Consider the following 23,514-nt stretch of genomic DNA (forward strand, 5'->3'; position numbering starts at 1 on the left):
CATGCCAGATTTCTGGCCTGTGCTTTGAACCTGGAAGCTCCTGTACAAAGTCCAGTCCACAGCCCCAGAGATCTGGTGGGCCCTAGGGATGGCCATGATCCCCTGCACATGGGAAGCGTGAAGTGGAGCTGAGCTCATCTAGGTGCAGTCACAAGACGAGGCAAGGCCTGGAGAGGTTCCTGAGGTGAGGAAGCAGGGTTGGAGGACGCCCTCCTCTACTTTTTTCCACTTTGTTGGTCACTGAGGGAGTCCCCAGCCCATGTCAAAACATCCTCTGTCAGGATGCTAATGCCGAGGGCACTGCCAATAAAGATTAGCACTGAACTACAATGTTAAGAGCGAAGTCCAGGAAATCTGCAGAGTTTGCCTCGTAACTGAAATCATGTCCCTTTGCTGCAAGCTGGATGGAAAAAAGTCTTTCATCAGCTCAGCTGAGGGACAGAGGCCTGTTGAGGTAAAGCATTTATAACTCCCAGGTGTTCAAATATTAAAGTAGGCAGAGATAAGAGTATTAAAAATAGCAAGAGCTGATATTGTTGGGAGCAAAGCTAGAAGAGGCTACAGGGTCATTGAAGGGGCTCCGTGTGGGCTTGTAGCAGTGATGAGGTTGCACTACCTGGGTCAAAAGACCAAAGAGGTGGCGACTCCAACTGTGCTGTGATGATATAAGTCAAAGGACAAAATGTTCTGATGCAGCTGAGGAGCAGCAGAATGCCTTAGGCTTGGTTTCATGCCTGCCTGCCACTCTTCAAAAGGGTGCTCATGAAGAGCATTATTATTATTATTATTATTATTATTATTATTAATAATTTATTTATTTATTTTATTTTTTTCAGGAGTTGTACCATCTCCTCTCCTGCTGCCTGGGTCCTGCCTGGAGCCTTATTTGAGCTAGAGAGAAGGACTATACTCCTGGAATAGTTATTACCTGGTAAAAAGAACATAACCCCAGCTGAGCATATAGTTAATGTGTCATCTCTCTGAGAGCATTATTTTTCTTCTGATGACTTCAATGCATGTCTCGCAGACTGACTGCAGGATTAGGAAATGCATCATATTCATCAGGGAGGGGGAAACAATTGATTAGATATTATCCAGTAAACAGAGACTGTATCAGCATGGAAATTATATCCCCACTCCTATTAGTGTTTGTGTGGCAAGGAGCCTGGGTAAGATCTCTGCAATTTTTACAGACAGAACCTGCATATAATCTCCATTTTGCATGGACATTTGGGCAAGCTGAAATAAGCCCAGTCATATGTATTGTGTTCAGTGCCAAAACAGGAGCATTAATTGACTGCTTGCATGAGATGTATGAAATTAAGTGCCACACATTTCTCTGATGGGCTTGTGCAGAATCACTGCATCTTCTTGCTGTTTTTTCCATCCAGTCAGTCAGGAACTGATCATTTTGATTTTGGCAAATTAGAAGTCACCTTGAAATTCACTACTTATCATTCAGTAAAATAAGTAATAAACTGAAATGACCAAAGATAATTTCAGATGTCTTTTGCATAATGTAGTTTGAGGGAAAGATCAGAGGCCAGAGAAGCTCTAGTAAGGAGAAACATCTTGTGCAGTTTTAATTCTGGGAACAGTTCAGCAGAAGTTTCTTAGTAGTTCATCACTCCTGCAATGTATTTAAGTCACAATTTCCTTTGGTCACTCTTTTTCATTTGTGGTGCTTATTGACTTCTATGGAAGGTGCAAGACATAGTTAATTAACAAGATGTAAATAGGGAGATCTCCCCATTTCCTGCAAGACAGATGAGGTGGCACGCTGCTCTGTTCCCCATCATTCCCACTCATTCCAGTTCAGTTCTATGTTCTGGGCAATGGGAGATGCCCACTGGAAGATGGACAATGTGCTATGGTTACTGGATTTACCTTTGAAAGTCAGTATTAGACCATGTTTGCCTCACCTCCATCCTGCAGCCACATCCCATTTCATGTCTGGGCAAACTTGCAAAGCTATTTGCAGAGGAACATGGATGAAATGAAGCTCACCCAGTGCATAGTGCACTACAGAAATGGGAACATTACCCAGCAACCTCATTTCTACTGGTTTCAAGATTCCCTTTTGCTACAGCATTGAAGCAACCGCACCTTTTTACAGCCAATGCAACATCTTAAAATTCAGAAAGTGTCTCTCTGATTAATTCAGCAGGAGAGGGCTCAACCCTGCAGAATTTCCTCTTCTGCTGAGCATCAGCAGTTTCACATTGCTGCTGACAGAGTGCTGCATTACTCCAGCCACAGGCAGGACTGGTGACATGGGACAGCATTGCCAAACACACAAGGCTGCATAACATTGGCACGGTAAGCTCAGGAAGGGAGCCAGCATCTTTGTGGACAAAGACTTGGCCTTTGCAGCTCTAATCTTTCTTCTTGGGGACCTACCAAGCAAGAACAGCACATTTCTTCTGCTTCATGGGCCAGAACTGTTGAGCCAGTCCAAACCTTGTTGTACTTCCATGAAAACCAGTGGACTCATGGACCAGACTCAGAAAGGCTCCCCTGTACCACTTGGATCACGGTCTTAGAGGAAGACTTGAGAAGGTGCCACCCTACAGCAGATGGGAGCTGTGACAGTGCAGAGAGCTCTGCTCCTGAGGAACCAGGAGCACTGCGGCACTGCGGGACTGCCAGGGGAGCACCTCTCCTGCAGTGGCCTTTACAAGGGCTGGCATGTCACCTGCATTGATTTTAGGGGGCTTCAGCACTTCCCTCCATGCACTAGGGATGGCAATTGCAGCTGGCCTCTGAGTGGATGTTATGGATTCACGCTTCTGCTTTATGCATATGCCCCATTACTTAATAAACTATGAAGGAAAGAAAAGTGCTCTCATTTCAGGGAGATACTCATTGTACACTTTGCAAATTCTGTGCAAGCACAGGGCTGAGAAGCAGTCTCAGGATTTTTAAAGCTTGTGTGGTGGAGACCAGACCTGAAGTCTGTGAAGTGTCTTGCTCTGTCCTTATTCTTTGAAGACAGTTTCTTTCAAAGTCTGTTTACATGTGGAACAGAAACTTTTATGTATGAGGACAGGAGCAGATGATAACCAAGACCAAAAAAAAAAAAAAAAAAAAAAGAAGTGAATTTATGGCAAAGTTTTAAACAAAGCTCAAGTGGCAAAAAGGATGTGCTCCATATTTGCATATGAGTCTGCACATATGTTGTGTGAATTTTGCAAGACATTTCAACAGATGCCTTTTAAAACATTCACCCAGAGAAACCAAACAATGTCACCTAGGAGAAGCTGATACAACCAAGCCTTCTGCTGCTCAGCTTCAGCTCAGCCTAGCTTCAGTCCTCTGTCAAAGCACACACTGCTCCCCCAGCACTGCCTTCTGCTCAGCCATTTGAAGGCTCAGACACAAAGTATTCTCTGATTCGGATGCAAGCCCTTACAAAGGGACACATTCCTCAAGAAAATCTGTTAGTTGCTAATGATGTTTGGTAGCCTTCTGTGCCAAGACTTAGCACCGCCTGAGCCGTCCTGGGAATGACACGCTGCTATAGCAGGCACAGAGCTGATGTTCACACACTGGAATTAAAATTTACAACTTGTATCTTCAGCTTTTTTGGAGGGAGCTATAAGTGTTTTCACACTTTTTTTTATTATTTTTTTTTTTTGTGTGTGTGTTATAAATACTGTTATTAATAGTCTTTTGCATGTCTCACAAAGAATCTCAGAGAGGTTTATACATTTCCAGCTCAGATCCTCTGTGGTGTAAATCAGCAGCTCTCCAGTGAATAGCTGTCCTTGTTTATAGGAGTTGGAGATGTGGGGTTTAAAATTCAGTTAGTAGAAAATAAAATACCTCTGCATATCAGGATGACTTTTGGATTAGGTCTTTCAGGGCTGAGTACAGAACAGCAGGCGAAAGGGTTAAGAAGCAAAGAGGGTGAGCTATACCAGCACACTGCAAGATGCCCTTACATGTTACAACGTATGCACATGATTTAATAATATAGCTGAATTATATCACCCAGGGACTATTGACATGATGCTTCTGAGCACACTGTGCTTAACAGGGCATAGCATAGTTACACACCACAACACAGGGTGACAGGAATAATATTGCCAACTAAAACAAAAGGAAAAACTTCAGAAATTATGATTACACTTAGCAATCACAGAAAAAGACACTTTCACTTCTCCCTAGGCTGGTTATCTTTTTATAGGGATGCAGAAAACAACTCATGGCTCTGGCATGAGAGCAGCCAGAACACAGAAGGGTGCACAGCTGGAACCAGGACTCATTCCTGCTGAATTTGAGACTGCAGTTGGAAAACATCAGCCTGTTAACTCCTTCCACCTCTCAAGTGCTTCCTGCTCAAAGCTTGAACCTGCAGGGAGGGGAAGCAGACTCGAAGAGGCAAAGACATCAGGTGTGATCCTGGGAGCAGTCTAGAAAAGTAAGTTGGTATTAGCTCTAGCCACTGAGAGACACGAATCGTCCACCCTGGGTGGCTTAACTGAGGTTAAGCTGTCCTTTCAGCCCTTTGGGACTAGGGCAAGGAACAAGCCTCTGGTGGGCTGGGGGTGATGCAGGGAGCACCACAACCTTCTGGCTGTGTCACAGGGATCTCTACACCGACAGCACTCCTAGCAATGCAAATAGCAAAGAGCCATTGGGCTCAGCAATTCTGCATGCTCTGATATTTATGATGCTGTTGTTTTACCTCCAGAACTTTTTTATTAATTAATTAATTTATTTTCCACTCATGTCCACTCAGGATAAAGACACTGTTTTGCCTCAGTTATGGTTCAGGGTCTTCTGCTTCTGTAAGAAGAGCCTGAGGCCAGTGTCAGAGCTATCCAGTTCATGTGGCCCTTTGCTTCCCAGTGGTATTGTCATAAAGAGAAGCTTCTCAGGGTCCTCCCACAGGTGAGAATGGAGACACAGGGGCACATCTGGGTGGGCCATGGGCCACATCAAGGGTGTCAGAACAGCATCCATCTGCATGTTGAGGCATCCATGCTCCGCCGGGGGGCTGCACGCAGAGCTGGGACCCTGTTTTAGTCCCTCCATAACAAGGCCATGAAAACAGTGATTCCTTCATCTGAACACAAGAAATATTTAGTCTAAAAAGCAAAGAACAGTTGCTTCAATGCTGAAGTCTGTAAAGAAAGCTGCCATTGAAAACCTCTGTCTGTGCTCTGTCCCAAGGTTGTTCTCTGTCCTCTATTGACTAGAGGAAGGTCAGCACACATTATCAGAGGCTTGTCGCGTGACTCAAATGCACCCACAACCCAAGTGAAACAAATACACCCCTTGTGCTGAGGCTGGCTCTGCACTGAAGGACATTACCAGTAAATTTCCAGGTCAAGGCAGGTGAATGGTGAGCTTCATTCACCAAACACTTGGCTCCAGTCTGCCTCATGAGAGTGTAACTGGAACTGTACCACAACACACCAATCTCTGTGTACTTTGCTTTGCAAAGTTTGTGCACAAGGTGGTTGAATCACTGATTGCCACTGATATCTCCATCATCAAAGCCCTGCTGCTTTGCAGAAAGTGCAGTGAACATTATGTGTGTACTTGTTACGTAGGTTATATACTGATTATCTTTAAATTCCTCACATATATTTCTGCTGGGGATAAATCTAATTTAAACAGTCCTTAATTGTTATGATTTTGTAAACAGTATCTTAAACACAATAGACATAGAACTCTCAACAAATTGCTGGAGGAGATGTGACAGTATAGGGAACCGTTTTCATATCCTCTGGGATTGTCCCAAATCAAAGCTTCTGGTCTGATGTCAGAAAATTGATGCAAGAATTATTATAGCAATATATCCCCCAAAGTCCTGTTACTGTGTGGGAAGGAAGATGTCCTGAATGTTTGAAATGAAAAAAGGGAAAAAAAGGAAAAATAAAAAAGGGAAAAAAGGGAAAAAAAGGGAGGGAGGGAGGGAGGGAGGGAGGGAGGGAGGGAGGAAGGAAGGAAGGAAGGAAGGAAGGAAGGAAGGAAGGAAGGAAGGAAGGAAGGAAGGAAGGAAGGAAGGAAGGAAGGAAGGAAGGAAGGAAGGAAGGAAGGAAGGGGGGAAGGGGGGAAGGGAGGGAGGGAGGGTTATAAATGAGAGGCACACATACATGCATGTGTACATAGGAGTTTGTTTAGAGTTCAAATGGGTACTGCTATAGAATTGAATTCACCTCTGTCAGAGTAAACCCAGACATAACCTCTGGAGAAACACTTGACCAAATTAAAAACTCAAAGTGAAGCCATTTGTTGCTTATGGTTTTTGGTTTTACCAAGTATTTTTTTGAGATGATTTTCAAACGAACTGACATAAAACTTATAATGTGAACTTCCTACTAACTATATTATTTAGCAATTTCCTTGTTATTTATATAGACATAAAAATGTTTATACAAGGCTTTTGGTGGTTTAGTGTAATTAAATATGCACTAAATACAATGAGATTAAACTTAAGTAGCAGTAAAAAATAAATAAAGCTTTACAGAAACTGAACCAAGGCAGTCAATATATATTTGTCATAGCTAATGCTACACTGCTTCAGTTCTGTACACCTATCTTCTATTTTTTCATATTTTAAGTTTTTTATAAGGGAATATTTTGTATGTACTTGTTTTGTATAAAGACTAAGTAGATAAACAACATAAATTAACATATCAAAAGGTGTACCTGCATTTCACACGCAAAATTTAGTTGCACATAGAAATGAGTTCTTGAGCACTCACATTCACCTTTTGTATACAAAATACCCAGTATTCCAGAAGCAGGTGTGGAATTCTCTATTTGGAGCTAAAATATGCAGCTAATGTCTAGAGCTGAAGTTTAGAGCTAAGGGAACCAATATTAAACTTCTTATTTCAGTGGAACTGAGGCTTGAAGGCTACTGAAAGCAGAATTTAGACTGAGGTTGCTAAAGGCCCATAGAAATTTCTATAATGGGATGTTCAGTGCCCTAGGAATTAATTAGGTACATGAACAGACCCACATCAGAAAGAAAGCCAACAGCCTTCTTTCAGAGGTGAGATGCTGAAAGTCACAACGGGGAGTTGAGAGTCCTCAGCAACAGCGGAAATGAAATCCTGGTGTGGCAGACCATGAGCTGACAGACCCACTTGCCTCTGGTTATTCATCATGGTCTTCACTGGAAAGTGTCTTCCCGAGCTTGCCACGTTCTACAGGACAGCACAAACGCGTCACCTCTCTGCAAACGCTTTTTGCTGGCCAGGCAGCAGGAAAAGGGAGACTTTCCTCTCACCTTGCATTGGCTGAGCTGCAAACAGCACTAGGTTAATTAAATGATAGCAGCCTGACAGAAAAGTTTATATACGATCCCCTCATTAATTAGTGGTTATTCCTTCCTGCATTAGAAGAATTTGGTATAATCACGCCATGATCTCATGGCTGCATGACCCACTGCGATGGGCATACCCTTGCACTGAGAAGCTGTGTGGCACAACCACAAGCCAAATTAAAACTGAGACCCTTTTACCTCTCGGAACCTGATGCTGAATGCGAACAGCTCACGTAACTCATGCCAAATTTGCCTTTTTTTATTTCTTCTTTCCTTTTTTTTTCTTTTTTTTTTTTTTTTCCTCCCTTGGGCCTCATGAACATGGATTTACTTTATTTTATTTCAGTTTGTTTATTTGCAGGAAAAAACTGCCGCAGTAATACAAGGGAGTGTTTGGATATGGTGCTGATAAGCTTTGTGTGCATACAGAGAGGGCTTGTCACAGTGACATCTGCAGGCAGCAGGGCAGGGGCCACCAGGAAATATCAGTCCATGGAAACTGGTGTTTGCCATCCTCCAACTGTCTCAGCTGAACAAAGGCTGAGTTGCAGACAGAGGTATAGAAAGCTGCTTCCAAAACACTGTTTGGTGGAACAGATGCTCCACTGCAACAGAACATCTGGATCATTCCTCTCTACTTAGATCCTGTTATGATTCCCAAGACCATTGGGGAGGACGATGGTCTGGTGCCATTTGCTCTACATTTGCAAAAGGCTAGCTGGTTAAGTGTGGGGAAAGGAGAGCTCAGGGAGCTTGGCTTTCATCCCTCCTAGACGAGGAGGTCCCTTGCAGAGCCCTGGGCCCCACATCTATCACATGTGGAGAGCCTCCTCTGATTATTGCCAGGGTTATATGACTTTGGAGAGGCAATGTAATGGGAATAATGGGAGAAAGTAAGGAACCACGAAGTTGCTGGGATGGTGAGGATAGGATCACCAGCCCAGAGGATCTGAGTTTTCATCCTGATAGGTATTCCAGTTTGCAACAATCCACTCTCCCCATCATATACATGTATACCAGGCCAACTGCATCCTGCAGACACGGGGTGGGGTGGGGTGAGGGGGAGGAACCAAATACAACTCTGAATCATACAGTTATTTGTAGTCAGATCATTCAAATTGCTTTGTATGACCAAACAGTTTAAAACCATAGAACCATTGAATGACTTGGGTTGGAAGGGACCTTAAAGATCACACAGATCCAACTCCCTGACATGGGCAGGGATGCCACCCACTAGATCAGGTTGCCCAGGGTCTTGTCCAACCTGGCCTTGAACACTTCCAGGAATGGGGCATCCACAGCCTCTCTGGGCAATCTGTTCCAGTGCCTCATCACTGCCTGAGTGAAGATTTTCTTCCTAACCTCTAATCTCCCCTTGTTTAGTTTAAAGCCATCAATTTTTAAGGCACAGTAGTGGAGGGAAAAAAAAGAAAAAAAAAAAAAAAAAAGAAAAAAAAAAGAGTTTCTAATCCAAGATCATGAACACTTCTGCTGTGGTTTTGTCTCTCAAGTAGATAAAAAAGAAAAGCATCTGTCAGGTTCAGAAGGAAGTTTAACTGTTCTAGCACATTGTTACTTTGAATTATTGAATGCAATAGGGATCTGGTGGGCGAGCTATGTTAAAACCTCTGCACACAGATCACAGACACAGGTAAACTGGGCTTATCTGTGTCTTTTGGGGTAGATCTGGAATCCCAGGCCATTGTGGATGTGAAGAACAGGTGGTAGCATACAGAAAGAAGACAATACAATTCCATTCCTATTACTTTTCTCATGAAAGTAGTAAATATTAAAAGAAAACAAAAAAAAAAGAAAAAGAAAAAAGAGAGAGAGAAAAAATATTTAAAAAGGTAGTTTGAGAGTGTTTGAGGCCTTCAAATCATGTTCAATAAATATTTCTATGTTACTGCAAGATCTAAAGCTGATGTTTCCCCTGTGGCTTTGGGAGATAGGAAGAAAAAAATAATTAGTCTTACAACTGAAGGTAACATGCAGACTGAGCAGCAGCAAGACCCACCCAGTAGGAAGGGAAAACACCAAAACTTTGAGGAGACTTTTTTAAGGCTCCCACCCTTTTTTGCAACAAATTGTGGAAGTTCCTATTCAAGCACACATGACTTTCACAATAAATCTGTTCCCTAATATTTGTCAAGATGAAGTTACAGAGTTAAAAAAAAAAAAAAGCCAGAACACAAAGAGCAACAAATACAGCAATTCAGAGCAACAGGTAAAGAGAACCAATATCTATTAGGATGAGATCTACTCATCATTTACTTGTTCCTTAGCAGAGAGGAGGTTCCAGCTGCAAGTGCTGGAGGAATATCTCACATTCACAGGGTGAAGGGTGCAGGAAAAAACAAGGAGGAGACCCAGACGAGGCACGAGGTGAATAGGGAAGAGAGCACAGAGGGCTGGGGTGCACTCAGAAGTTGCACTGATTGCACAGCGGCAGTGGGAACCAGCGGCTGGTTTGGGTTTGGATGGAGCTGGGAAGAGGCAGGTGGTTTAACTGGGTGGTCTGTGATTGCTACGCTGCTGTAAGGGACATGCTGCCCACAGTAATCTTGAGCCAAGGCAATCAAAGCAAGGAGGGAGCTAAGGTAGAGCTAACACAAATTCTGGCCACATATTATGATACCAAAATCATGCCAGTTTAAGAGCCCCTATCCCATATTCACTGTCCTTCTAACCTATCTTAAAAAAAATGCACAAGCAGCACTATGAGTTGAGGGGCTTAGCTGACAAGATCGACTTTTCTTTGGTTATCATTTGGATGGTTAAATCTCACAGAACTTTGCTGATGTGAAAGTGAGAAAGGAACAACCAGACAAGGGAAACCACAAGGTTGATAGGTAAAGCTATAAAAGATTGGGCCATATTTAATTGTGTGCTCTAATGTAAAATATGGTCCTATGTTTAATGTTAATGGAATACATCATTCATGCATCATTGCCATAGGAACCATTCCATTAACATTAAACATGCTTTGATACCAGTAAATACTACTGGCTGGCAGAGGAAAGTTACAACAAGTGTAATTTTGCTCTTTGTTTTCTCTTACCATGTGTAGGTGTCTGGGTGGCACTGTTTAGTATCAGGTGATTATAATTTTGTTCTTGGTCATCTGAAATTCACAGAGAAAAAAAAAAAAAGATCCCTTTAAGAAACAGCTTAGCAAACCCACTGATCTACAGATGATAATTACAGCTCACAGTATTCACAGGAAGTCTCAGCATGATTAAAGAAAGAAGAAAATGCTTAAGAAAGCAGAAGTTTCTGTTATGTAGTTCGCTTAAAATTCCAGATGCAAGAAGAACATGATAATGGCAAACTGCTCCCCTTCTGCTGAGCCTGCAAATTAGCGTTGTCTGTAAAGGTAAGAAGCATGCCCAGCCAGGAACAAAACAATATCACTGTATCAGCTGCTGGAACCTCACAGTCCCAGCTCCACTCCTCCTCCATCCCACATGAAGCTTTCCAGGACATTACCACCAGCTATACAGGTAACAGACTCTCCCACTGAGACCACAACCTTACACAATAGCAATGTCACGTAGAGTCTAGGGAAGGATCAAGTAAGTAGCTTAGTAATGCAGGAGGAAGAGTTCAACAGCTGCACCTGGGCTGCAGCTCTCTCTCCCCTGAGAGCTGAGACTACCACGAGACCTGGTGGATTCTTATTAAATGCACCATGCTGAAAAGTAGGAGGGAAGCAGTCAAAAGCAGCTTGACTGCTACCTTAGTGATTAGTAACTGTCCAGAAAAAGTTTCCAGAAAAACATTCAATAAGGAATTAAGTGTCTTTGTCCAGTACTTTTTTTGTTTGGTATGGGGATTGTATTAAAGTAGGGGGAAAAGATTTCAAGGATTTTACATCTTATGCCTAATGTCTAATCTGCTATTCTTGAGAACCTCTCATGGATATTTCACTTTGCCGCCAGGAGACCTGTTTCATAATAACTTTCTTACTGCTTTTTAGATCAATTTCTTCTTCCTGTTTACCAGGAACATGGAGAAAATCCCTGTTCTTTCTGCAATAGTTTTTTATGCCAAAGTTGTTATTTTGTGTTCCCTTAACTTTATTCTTCAAGCTAAATGACATAACTTCCTGTATGCTTCCCTATAAAATTTGCTTTGCCTTTGATTGTTTTCATCCTAGTGCCCTGCATGCTTTATGATTAAACTAGATCCTTCTCCAGCCTTTTACCCAGCCTGGGACATGTTTGTGGGAGGAGACCTTACTAGTACAAAGTGGAATGTGTGGATTTTTCCAAGTGCTCTACTGTTGTTCACACAAACTTGTATGGTATTTTCCTTTTCCATAATGATGCAAAATTCCTGGTTCATATCAAGTTTATGATTCATTATGCTTTTCCTGCTTTTCAAAAGAACTGCAACTTGTCCATTTGTTCAACAAATACAAAGTTTTTTAGTTTTCTTGTTTCAGTCCAATGCATAGCATTTTTCTCCATCTAATCAATTTATTTTCAGTCTATTTCTCGAATTTTTAAAGAGTATTTTAAATTCCAATCCCATCCTCTAATAGACTTATGGTCATCCAAGCTTCATATCATCTGTAAATTTAATAAGCAAATTCCCTTTCCACCAGTAACAAAAAGACTGAATGTGGAAACACATCAGTTCATCTTTCTACTGATATTTACTCACTTTTTATGGTTAGTCAGCCCTTATGGCATCTACCCTATCGAGGTTCATTAGCACCATGTTTCTCAAATTAGTCTCACATTACTTTCCCACAAATAACTGAAAACCTAGCTAGAGTCACAGTCCCTCATACAAGCTATTTCTCCCTGGATAAAAAAGCACAGTAATAATAATGATAATTAAAAGAACAGCTTGACATGATTTGTCTGCTACTTTATCTCACTGGAAGTTCATCTTCTTGCACAACATACTGGATGTCTGTGTACAGCCAGGATTAAAACCAGAGGTTATTATTATTATTATTATTATTATTGGATGTCAACAGACTAGGTACCTTAACTTACTTAGCATCTCCATCTAGAAAATAGATACTTATCAAATACACTGCCAGTGAAGCTTAGAAATTATTAGCCTGGCTACCAGTATGTTATGAGCAAACCTTGAAAGGAGGTCAGGTTCCCACAGGCATTTAAAGAGTCCTTCAGTAAGTGGCCGACAGATCTCCTAAGACAGAATTTTCCTTTCGATCTTCCATTGACGGTTACTTTTAGCAAGCAAAAATTCTGCAGTCATTACTTGTGATTTTGTTTCTGTTCCTCCATACTGCCTCCTTTCACTTTAATGTGAAAACAGAATCAGAAGATGAACGGCATAAATTTAACTCTCTGATATTTCTGGAATCCCCCTCAGTCTGGAGGGACTTTCAGAGGTTTGGGATCAGCTAGGATACTTGTCATCCAGTTTCCAGCAAGTATGGCACAGAATTCTGCTCACTAATTTCTACATTATGTTTTAACATTTTCTGGAGTTCAAACAAACGCTTTTGGTAATACAGTTTTAAAAGACTTTACATGATGGTAAGTCTGACAGATACTTAAAAGAAATAACTGCAGTATTTTTAGACTTTGCTACCAAAAAACATTATATACTTTAGTTCTCAATCATCTGTCTTCAACTCCTATTAGATCTTTCATACTTTTTGTCCAGAGTAAGAAAACAATTTATTATTAGAAAACTCCTCCAAAAGTAGATATTTCTAGATCATGAGACTTGTCAATCCGCAACTTGATTATTCTCTTAGATAGTCTAAATATTTTGTGCTTCTGAAAAGCTTTAGAGATAAGGTCTGGGCCAGACTTCAGTTATAGTCAGTTCATGAAACTGTCAGGCACAAATGTGTTCTGGATATTGCCATTTCAGTGGTGTTTAGTCAATACAGCCAGGAGCTGGGCTGCTGAGACTGACAGATACACAACTTTAGAGCAGTCTCCTCTATGCAGAATTTGTAGGGTCTTTGGTTGCAAAGGTAGCCATTCTGTTCAGTGTGCATCAGGGGTGTCTGTGCCCTGATACCAACTGCTTCTCTCTTACAGCTGTTTTTCTGTTCTTGAGTTCATAGAATCACAGAATTGCTGAGACTGGAGACATCTCTGGAGATCATCTGGTCAACCACCTAATCAAAGCAGGGTCAACTAGAGCAGCATTGGCCAGCATTTGGCCAGCAATTTGGCCAATCAGTGGAGATTTTGAATATCTCCACTGATGGGAAGTACTTCCAGTGCTCCACCACCATCATAGTAAGAAAGTTTTTTTCTTAGATTTAATTGTAATTTTCCATATTCCAGTTTGTGACCATTGCCTCTTGTCCTATCAGTGGGCCCCAGTGAAAGCGCTTGTCTGTTTTCTTTATTTGTCCCATCAGGTATCAATACACATTGATTAGATCCTCCCCAAGACTTCTTTTCTCCTGACTGAATAGTCTGAGCTCTCTCAATCTCTTCCTATACAACAGATGCTCCAATTTCTCAAACATTTTTGTGGTCCTACTCTGGAGCCTCTCTAGAATATCTCTCTCCCCTGTGCTGGGGACCCCAACACTGGACCCAGCACTCCAGATGTGTCTCGCCAGTGCTGAGCAGAGGGGCAGGATCACCCACCTCGGATTGCTGTGCTTCTCCTAATGCCACCCGGGATGCTGGTGGCCTTCTTTGCCACAAGAGTGCGTCATGGGATCATGTTCAACTTCGTATTCATTATGTATTTTACCAGTTATTTCATCCATCATTTATTACTTTAAATTATTTAATTGAATTATTAAATCTATTTTTGAAAGGTGCAAACTAGGTACTGAGTAATGAGCCTATTGTATTTTATGATGACCTGTCCTTGACATTTTCACCTGGTAACTTTACTGAGCATGAAAATTTCTACACAACCATTTCTCTCCTTAAAAAGTGAGATACATTCCCAGGAGGTCTCCATACTTCCATGTGCTTTGTATAGCAGCCTGTGGTACCTATGCTAGTTCTTCTGGATTCCAGCCAGGCATAGGGCTGCAGTTATGCAGTGTAGTTAAGGACAGCAAGGACTTCCAGCATGGCTGTGGCAAAGCTACTTTTCAAATCAAATTGCTAAAAACATCCAAAGATACAAACTGTTTGTCCTATTCTCTACTAATGCTGCTCACGCTGGAGGAGTTGACAGATAAAAGGCTACACAGAGATGATGGAGACATGCACTTGAAATGTGAGCATTTAAAACAGTAACTGACAAAACTTTAGCACATTAACTATTCCAGAAGGGAAACAACAGTTTTCTCTCTCCTCGAGACACAGAGTAGTCCAAAGCAGTGACTTCCACTCGCAACCTCACTCCTGGGGCAAGATATGTCTTCACTGAGGACAGTATGACTATATCAGCATGAGTAGGAGCCATGGTCTTGTGACTCAGCTTTCCATTTCACCCTAATTTCCTCCCCTCCCCTCCCCTCCCCTCCCCTCCCCTCCCCTCCCCTCCCCTCCCCTCCCCTCCCCTCCCATATTTCCTCTGAAAAATCTCACATGCTCTTAGGTTACTGTTTAAGAAATGGCATTCAAAATAGTCTTATCCTGAATTATTGGCATTTTCATATGGCTGAGCTAATCAGGCATCTGAATGCAGTACTTGCCTTCATTTACAGTTTCTGTAGCCTATTGTAAACACTTTCTAAGCAATAAAATGCTTTAAAATGATGGCCGAGCCTTCCTACACCTCTTCAGGTTTAACAAGATAATGCTGTTAATTGTGAAATGCCAGTTAGGCAGAAGCATATCTATTGTATAGACAAGGATCTGAGTTCAAAGCTATTTACTAGGAAACTCCATTAGGGAAATAAAGGATTCATAGTGCTCTGAATTGCCAGACCACAATGCAAAATTTCTGAGCACAGCTGGAGGAGTGATCAGATACAATAACCAGCAGAAAGAAAGAGGCATTTTACAGTGGGAAAGAAAACCTGTGGTCCCAGAGCCTTGGGAATCCAGGAGAAGCCACATGGATAGACAGGGCTGTAAGGGTTTCAAGTTTCTTTGCAAAGAAAATGGGCTCATACAGTTAGGACAGAGAAAAATGCTGCATCCCACAAGACTGTGTCTGTGGTATACATGTGAATCTTATAACCACTGCTCTGGGAACTAGAAGCCGTGTGGGGATGGGGCTGTGGTGGGGGCGTTAATGACAGGAGAAGGGAAGATGGAGCAGGAGGGATGGGATGCTGGGCCTGCATGAGGGATGGTGCAGGAGAAGTGTGACACAGGTCAAGAGAAGGCTGTGTCCCTCTGAGGTGAGGAAAAGACCAAGTCTTTAGGAGGGAGAAAGAGAAGTCTGCAGGTGCCAGGGGATGAGGGCCTGTCTAGGTGGCCTGGCTGCCTTGCTCAGGTGGCCCTTCTGCTGCAGGTACCAGCCTGTCCGAGCCCTCCAGAAGGCTTAATGCTACCAGGTAGGACCCAGTCGTAAGCACCTGCATTAACTTAGACAACCATGGGACCAGCCACAAAGCAGCCTGCCCTGACATTTCCTGCCTGGTCATGTCCCTGCAGGAGGCCCTATGCAGCCACCCCAGAGAAGTGGCCCCACCATCAACACAATGTGCACGGCATGTCCGGTTCCCAGCTGTGCTGCCCACCTCACACCCCTGCCACCACCAGTGCCAGCACTGCTGGGGACAGGCCCCAGCAAACAAATTCTGCCAGTGGCAGTGACATCTTGGACGCTGAAAAGGGGAGAGCTTCTTCTGAGGCAGGCTGTCATTCAGTGCTAAGGGCATCAGATAATCTTGTGCACTGTCACAAAGCTGTCATTGTCTCTTATCCTCCTCCCTTCCTCCTGTTTCTCCAGGTCTCCCTGTGGAGGTGACACTGAGGTGGGCTGGCAGCTCCCCGTGGCCAGGCCAGGTGTCTCCTGCAGGAACAGGGTTTCTGCTGGGCTTGGAGTCAGGCCTCAGAGAGGTGTGGGTATGGGCACATGAGAGGGATTCAGGAGCTCCCCAGACTTTCCCAAGATCCTTTCCTCAGTGTCCCCAGCCAGCATCTCCAGATGGAGAGGAGAGATCTCTCAATTAATAATCTCCCAGATTTTGCTGAGAGTGCATTGCATTTTTTAAAAGACTTAGTCTGGTGTCAGCTGTGGCATCCAATGATTGATTTGAAGAAATGTAAATGTCTTCTTTACTGTGGATGATAAAACATGAAGCTGTAATTTTCCCACTGAATATGCAGAATGCTTTATGGTCACCAAAACAACAAAAGAAGTAGCTGAGTGACTTTGGTGATGGGACAATATGAACTCCCTCAGATATCTATGGGCAATGGGCACTGTAAGTGCCCAGAGCAGATCAGGATCAGACCCCTGGGGACCTAAGAGCATCTCTAATGGCCATGTGAAATCAGCACACCCTGGGTCAGCTCCAGGGGTGGGATAGACTGAATAGCCCCTCACACCCTTCTTCTCAGAGGTAGGTCTTTGTCTGTGGAGGTATCGATCTCAGCATTGAGAGGATCTCTTTTCCTGTGGTCAGGGTTGACAGCTCTAATTTGCAGCATAAACTGCAAAGTCAATTGTCTGCCTCAAGGTGTAAAATTCCGAGTACCTGGTGAAGAAAACTTTAAATATACCCCAAAGAATTCCCATTGTACTTCTTATCCAGGAGATGCTCTTAAGAAACAATTCTTTTTGTGTAAGGACCTTTGTGTAAGTAACCTTTCCTTTGCTACTTTGTTTTACTCTACTCTAGGGTACATTTTTTTCAGTCTCAGGGATTTTATGTGTGTTTATTGTTAATAAAAACTTGATTTATTGTGATCTCCAATGGAAAAAATAGCAAGTGTCAGAATATGGAAAGAAATTGCTGTATTTTCTGGTCTGTCTTCCCTAATAAAGTCCCTTATAAAAACAGCAAAGGAAGGATATTTTTAATATATGCCAGCTATATAACAGATATATGATAGCTCTGAAAGTCATGCAATAATTTGTGTTAGGTTTGCAGTAGTTATTAAAGCAGTGGGAACTGCTCTGAAATCTATATTTGACAGGACCAAAGAAATGGACTCAACAGAAGCTATTCCCTTATGAAATACACTTTCTTGCGTTCTGCCCCTCTGGTCTTTTCAGCAGCCTCAGCGTTTGCCTACCTTCAGCCTTATTCTCCAGCTGAGATATTCAGCAGAGAACATAACAAGCAGTTTATTTTTCTGATGACAAGATAACTGTTTGCCATCTGCATTAATGAAATGAAAATCCCCTTCAAGAGCTAATCTTCCAGAGTACTTAAATGCAGCAAAAGACTACAGACTTTAGGAACTGAAAGAGATGGAGACCCCCAAGGCAATGAAGAAAGCAGACCAAGAAGTGATGATGAGAATGTAAATGCCTGTGGCACAAAGCTACCAGTTTATTATCTGCCTGTCCCCATTGGGCTTTTTTTTTTTTTTCCCCACAATTTGTGGTCAAGGGGGTACCACTTGAACTGATGGCCTTCAACTGCTGCCATGCTGGTCAGGCAAAACTGAGCAGTGTGCCTGGGTGAGGAGAGAAGACAGCGACTCTTCTCTACAGGAAGCCTTCTCCCATCAGTTCAGATCAGACAGGATGGTGGCAGAGGGCATCTCCCAGCACTGGGGACTGTCCCAGGGAGCTGGCGGAGGCTGAGCCCTTGGTCTCCTCCCGAGGGAGACCTGCCCAGCCAGGACTCTGTGGTGCCTTACCAGGGTGACGAGCATACAGATGCTAAGCCTAATACTCATTAAAACCCAGCTGTCTTTCATGTACATTAGCCAATAACTAATTACCTTATACTTTTATACTATGGATATTCAGCCTTGCAGAGTGTTTCTGCACCTGGCTAACAATACCCAAACTGACACCCAAAAAAGGGACTGTAGCAATGGACACAAGAGTCAAAAACAAAAATTAAGCTACTAGTGAACTCAGAACATCAGTTGTTAAAGGGACTGGAGATGCCAGATTAAAAGCTGTCCACAAACCTTTAATTTGATCTTCATTAAGTCAGGTTTTTGTTCCACCATTCCAGCCTATTTTTCAACTGTAATCCTATGACTCATTCATTGAACAGGATGCTCAGGGAATAAGGCAGCTATTCAAGAGTTATTTTAATCCTCATTAAGTAGTGAATGGCCCTGTTCTTTAGTATCCCACGCCATCCAAATACTGCACTGATTATGGAAACTGTTATTTTCCATACAGGCTTCCCTCTAGTTCTCATCTAAGTCTCACAAATGTCTCTATACTCTCATTACAGGTAGGGTGGGCTCTGTTAGCCCCAGATTTAAGCTGAGCAAGAGAGCAATTGTACCTGCATCTGCAAGATTTTATTACTTTGAGGAACCCCCATGGAACAGATAGGTCAAATTTTGCAGATCATACTGGGGATTTTTATTAGGATTTTGCAAGCATAACTAAGACGCTAATTAATCATATCACTTTTGTGGGGAAGGTAAGGCAGGTGCAAACATTTCTGGTTTACATGTGGGGAAAATGAAGAATGCAGATGAAAGCACTTCCTGAGGCCATGCAGCAGCACAGGGAGGATGGAGAAGCTGGAAATGTTCCCCCCAACCCAGCTCCATCCCAGGATGGTTACTCTCCTCCCCCAGCCCCATCATCACAGCAGTGAGAGCACATCCCACTAGTTACAGCTGTGGAAGCTCGATGGAGCTTAGCACCTCTGAACATCTTCTTGCAGGTGTTGGAAACTTCAGCAACGAGAAACCAAAGTGACGTGCAGAGGCTCTGATTAACTGAATGGCTCAGCTTCCTCCAGGCTGCTCCCAGGAGGCAGGCCCACGTTAGCAGAGCCTCCCCAGCATCCTCCGACAGAAGGTCACCTCCTGCCTGTCCCCTCAGCAGCACCTCTGAGGGCACAAGGAGCCCTTGCTGCCAGCCTGGCTCTGTGGTTAGCTCACATAGCAAGGTCAGGCAGCAGGTGAGTGTTTCTCACTCCTTTGGCTACTTCAGACTTGCCAGCAGGATTTGTGTGGTGGCTTGACTGCAGCCTCCCCACTGGTGGCAAGAGAGAAGCCAGCCAAGTGCTTACCCTGCCCAGTTGTCAGGTGGTGCCTGCTTCTCATGTCTTGGTGCTCCTGCTCCACTATATGGTAGAGACTAATGCCCAGAGCTACCCTGTCCAAACAGAACTCAAGGCAGATATTTCTTCTGGGAAAAAAAAAAAATCCATCTTGTGCGTAAAGACTGTATGAACTAAGATTTCACTGGAAACTTCAGCTCAGCCATTAGCTACTTTTTGACCTCTTCTTTTTGTAATGGAAGGTGAAGTCTTTTGAAACTGAAGTTACTTTTATGTGGACACATGAAGAGTCTAGTCTAACGAGTGAAGGAAAGAAATGGCAGAACCCAGGTCAACCCAGATGAAGTACGTGCTGTAACAGAGCAAGTTACTGATGGGAAGCTAAGATTCTGCTGTTGAGCTGGTTACAGTTTCTTATCAGCAGGTTTTTTATGTAAGTGTGTATGTATCTCTACAGGGACATAATGTGAGAGTGCATATGCTTTATACATATACCTGTATAAACCACCTATGATGGGTTTTGCCCCATGCTCAGTGCACAGTCCAAACTGGAAGACTCAAACACCTTTAAGTACCAGAACTGTCTTCCCAGAAAGATCTTATTTTGGCTACCGAAGATCACATATTGCAGCTTTAATCTTTTATGTCTGACTTTCTATGCACACTTCTGGAGCCTGTCAGCATTGGCAGGAATAGTTGATTGCATGGGGGGAACTGAGGGCAAAATGTATTAGAAATACATGATTCGAAGGCAGGTGGGTGCAATCATCAAGGGTGGAGGCTGAAGTACCTGGACAACCATGGTTAGAGGTGGTCCTCATGCAGAATAACAAAGCATATGTGGGGGCAGGGGACATCTCACTTCCTTTGAAATGTTCTCCTTTCCTTGGCTTTGCAACAGGTAGGGCTGTGTATGGAAGCCGTAACTTCTTCACAATAACCAGTATTGTTCTTTCATTACTTCAAGGTTACAGGAGATGGAGACTTAAATGAACAGTAATAAGACCACTTGATAAAAATCACACAGCCTGGTGGGTACACCAAAAACAGGTGGAAGATAATCCTTTGTGGAAAATGATCCTTCTCCCACAAACATCTGAGCAAACAATGGTAGTGTGAGAAGGACTGTCTCATACAATGGAGCTTCAAGTTTGCTCACAAAAACATCTGTCTGTTGAAAGCACTCAGAACTCACACTCTCAATCACATTAGAGTTTCTTCCTCCTACACGTGTCTTAAATCTAGTGATGCAACCATCGGTGCCAAACTGCAAAAGAAAACTCTCTGGAAGACCTCTCTATGAGGAAAACACAACTTTTGTTTTTAAGCAACTAGAGTTAAAAAATACACCTACAGAAAAATAAAACTACCAAAAAAAAATATCTCAGTCTTGGCTAAACTGATATTTTAAAAGAACAACACTGTGTTGAAGATAAAGGTTATACAGTTTCAAGTATCTCTCTCCAAGGAAACAGATACCTTTTGAAGCATCTTTGGAGAAAGCTGTTTTCTTGATGAAGAAATGTTTTTCCTCCAGGTACACAACGGAATATAAGATCAAATAGTGCAGCTTTTTCCAATGCTAACTAGACTCACCAGCAGGAGACTCTGGAAAAGAAACCTGTCGTGCACAGGAATTTTTCAGCAGCCATGCCTCTGTATTTAGAAAGCAATAGTGACAATAAACCCCCCAAAATGGGTATGTTTGAACTCAGGATTAATCTAGAGTTTAAAATCTCTCTGTAGCATTTCAGAATTTATTTGCTCTGATTTTCTTTGATTTTATTAATTTATTTGTTTATTTATTGCATATTTAAGGCTGCCATTTCTTGCATGTTCCAGCATAAATCAGGAAAAAGAAATGGGGAAATTAAGATAAGAAATCCAGATGAAGAGAAAGAGAATAGGGACCTTCTTTCTGGGACAGAAAGCTCTGCATGGCTGGAGGGAAACTGCACTGTACAAATTTAGTTGGTGTTGACAGTCAGTGCCTGGGATCTCTTCTGCATTTGAGAACTTCTCACCGACTCTCCAAACACAAAGTAATTAGATAAATATGGACTGGGTTTCTCAAAAATCAAACAGCTGAACAGGCTGCATGACTAACATTAGATAGCAATGCACAAACAGCATCTGGGGGGAGCAGTCCTGGATGCTAACCTTTGGAAACACATCTAAAATACGCAGATCACAGTGAAAACATATGGTCAGATAGGAAAAAATTATAAATAAAAAAAAAAAAAATTTAAAAAAAAAAGAAAAAGAAAAGAAAAAGAAAAAAAGTGTCCTTTAAAGGGCATTTCTGAAGATGAAGTTGATTTTGGAGGATATAAATAGTATGGGTCTCTACAGCAGAATTAGTTAAATGCAATCTTATGTGGAACACAGCCAACTATTGCACATTCAGAGTGGAGAAAGAATTATGCTAATACCTTCGGAAGAAATACATGGTTGTTTTTAACCCTATGGTATTGGCAGGAAAGGGAACACAAAGTCCTCCCCATGTTTTCCCTCTTTCATGAGGTATCAAGGGAACCAAAAAGTGAGGATGAAATCACTACAGGAAGGGCTCTCCAGTGGGGTTGGACTGCACTCTCACTGTGAGAGCAGAAAGCAAATACCCTATTCAGTACTGCGCTTTAGGGAACAGACCAGGGAAGCCTGACCCTCCCATCCTGCTCTCCCTTTACACAGAACATACAGACTACTTAGCAGAAAGCCAAAGCCAGAGGCCTCCTTGCTTGTTACACTCCAGGCATAAGTCACTAGTAACAGCTTCTTGACAGACAAAAAAAAAAAAATAATTTGGATTCCCATGCAACCAAATGGGGTTTCCTGAAAACAGGTATGCAGTCAGTGATGCAGTCCATGCTCCCCTGCAACAGTATCCAGTGGCCCTGTATCTTATGTCATGGGCTAGAAAAACAGAAACCCCATGAGATGCTCTAACACAGCCTTGTGCTCTAACTCCCTGGGTCAGGTAGAAAAGCAAACACCAGTTTGGGGTTTAGTTCTCAGGAAAAGGGATTTAAAGAGCAGTGGAGCCAGGAGGCTGCTGGAGTTCAATGGCATCCATTGCATCATGGGGCAGAGAAGAGAGCCAGCATGGTGGCTGGTGAATTTGCAGTGTGCCTAACCTCACATGCAAAAATACTCAGAAAATTAGGGGAAAAGGAACTTCTAGCTCCAGAAGCAAAACGGTACCCCACATAGGACTGTCTCCTGACTAGCCAGGCACATAAAGGATAGTAACTAATTCAATTCCTTTATATGGAGTGAAATTGCAGATTGAAATTTTATCCCTAAGTGAATTTGACACTCAAACTGGGAGAAAACTCAAGGGAGGAAAACCCCTCTTTATGGATCCCTGAGCTTGGTTTAGAGGCAGGGAACTCTTCTTGTAAAATCACTCATTATGTCCAGCCACCCAGATGGAAAATCAAAACAGACTGAAACTCCTTGAGAATAAATGCTCTTCCTCCAAGCCCAGATGTGAAGTCAGTTCATTTTCAGCACCTAATTAATTTCCTGGTCTCAGTTTCTATTTCCCCCTCAATAGCTTGGGGCAGGTACTTTTCCTGTAACCTTAGAGGAAGATGCCCACAGACCACAGCAAGGAGGGTGGGCTGTCAGCTTGCACCAGAATGTGGGCATGGTCCTTCCAGCCTCCACTCTGGCCTGGGAGTGGGAAATGTACCTTCTTATAATCAAGATGATGCTATAGGAAATCAGATTCTTAACTCATCAACTGATTTTAAATCACACTGAAGACACAGAAATTCACTTGCTGTCAGTCTGCCGGTGAGACACAGTCAGCCTGAAGGTGCCTGGACAATGAAGCAGGGACTTTCTCATTATATTGCACAGTTCTCTGCTAGGGGCCAGGAACAAGAACATTTGTGTCATGATTGTTTGAAGTTTATTTCTTCCTTTTGCTGATTTCTGGCATTTTCTGCTCCCGGAAGCTGGACTTGTTTGCATGCTTGTTAACTGCTGAGCATTGCTTTGGGCCAGCACTGTACAGACAATTAAGACCCTGAAACAATCTAACACTGATCATATTCTTAACTTCAAGCATGTAAGTTAAGTCACTAGACCTAATGAAACACTTAAAATGAACCATAGGCATAAATGCTTTATTATGGCAAAAAGAAAGTGGCACTATGTTAAAGAACTAAAAGCTCTATTTAAATCCATCCCTAAT

General features: G+C 42.7%; 1 protein-coding gene across 7 annotated transcripts in view; it reads right to left on the minus strand.

Annotated features, from left to right (window-relative positions):
• Positions 1 to 23,514, minus strand: part of SHISA6 (shisa family member 6) — a 255,547-nt gene that overhangs the window by 14,787 nt on the left and 217,246 nt on the right. For 3 of the 7 annotated variants that reach the window (XM_068654926.1, XM_068654923.1, XM_068654921.1), the window contains one exon: positions 10,347 to 10,409. The exons of the other annotated variants lie outside the window; for them this stretch is intronic. In XM_068654926.1, coding sequence (XP_068511027.1) covers positions 10,347 to 10,409 — 63 coding nt within the window. The remainder of the gene's footprint in view (positions 1 to 10,346; positions 10,410 to 23,514) is intronic. 7 annotated transcript variants of the gene reach the window in all.

Source organism: Anas acuta, chromosome 18 (assembly GCF_963932015.1).
Source record: "Anas acuta chromosome 18, bAnaAcu1.1, whole genome shotgun sequence".
In the NCBI taxonomy this organism is placed as follows: domain Eukaryota; kingdom Metazoa; phylum Chordata; class Aves; order Anseriformes; family Anatidae; genus Anas; species Anas acuta.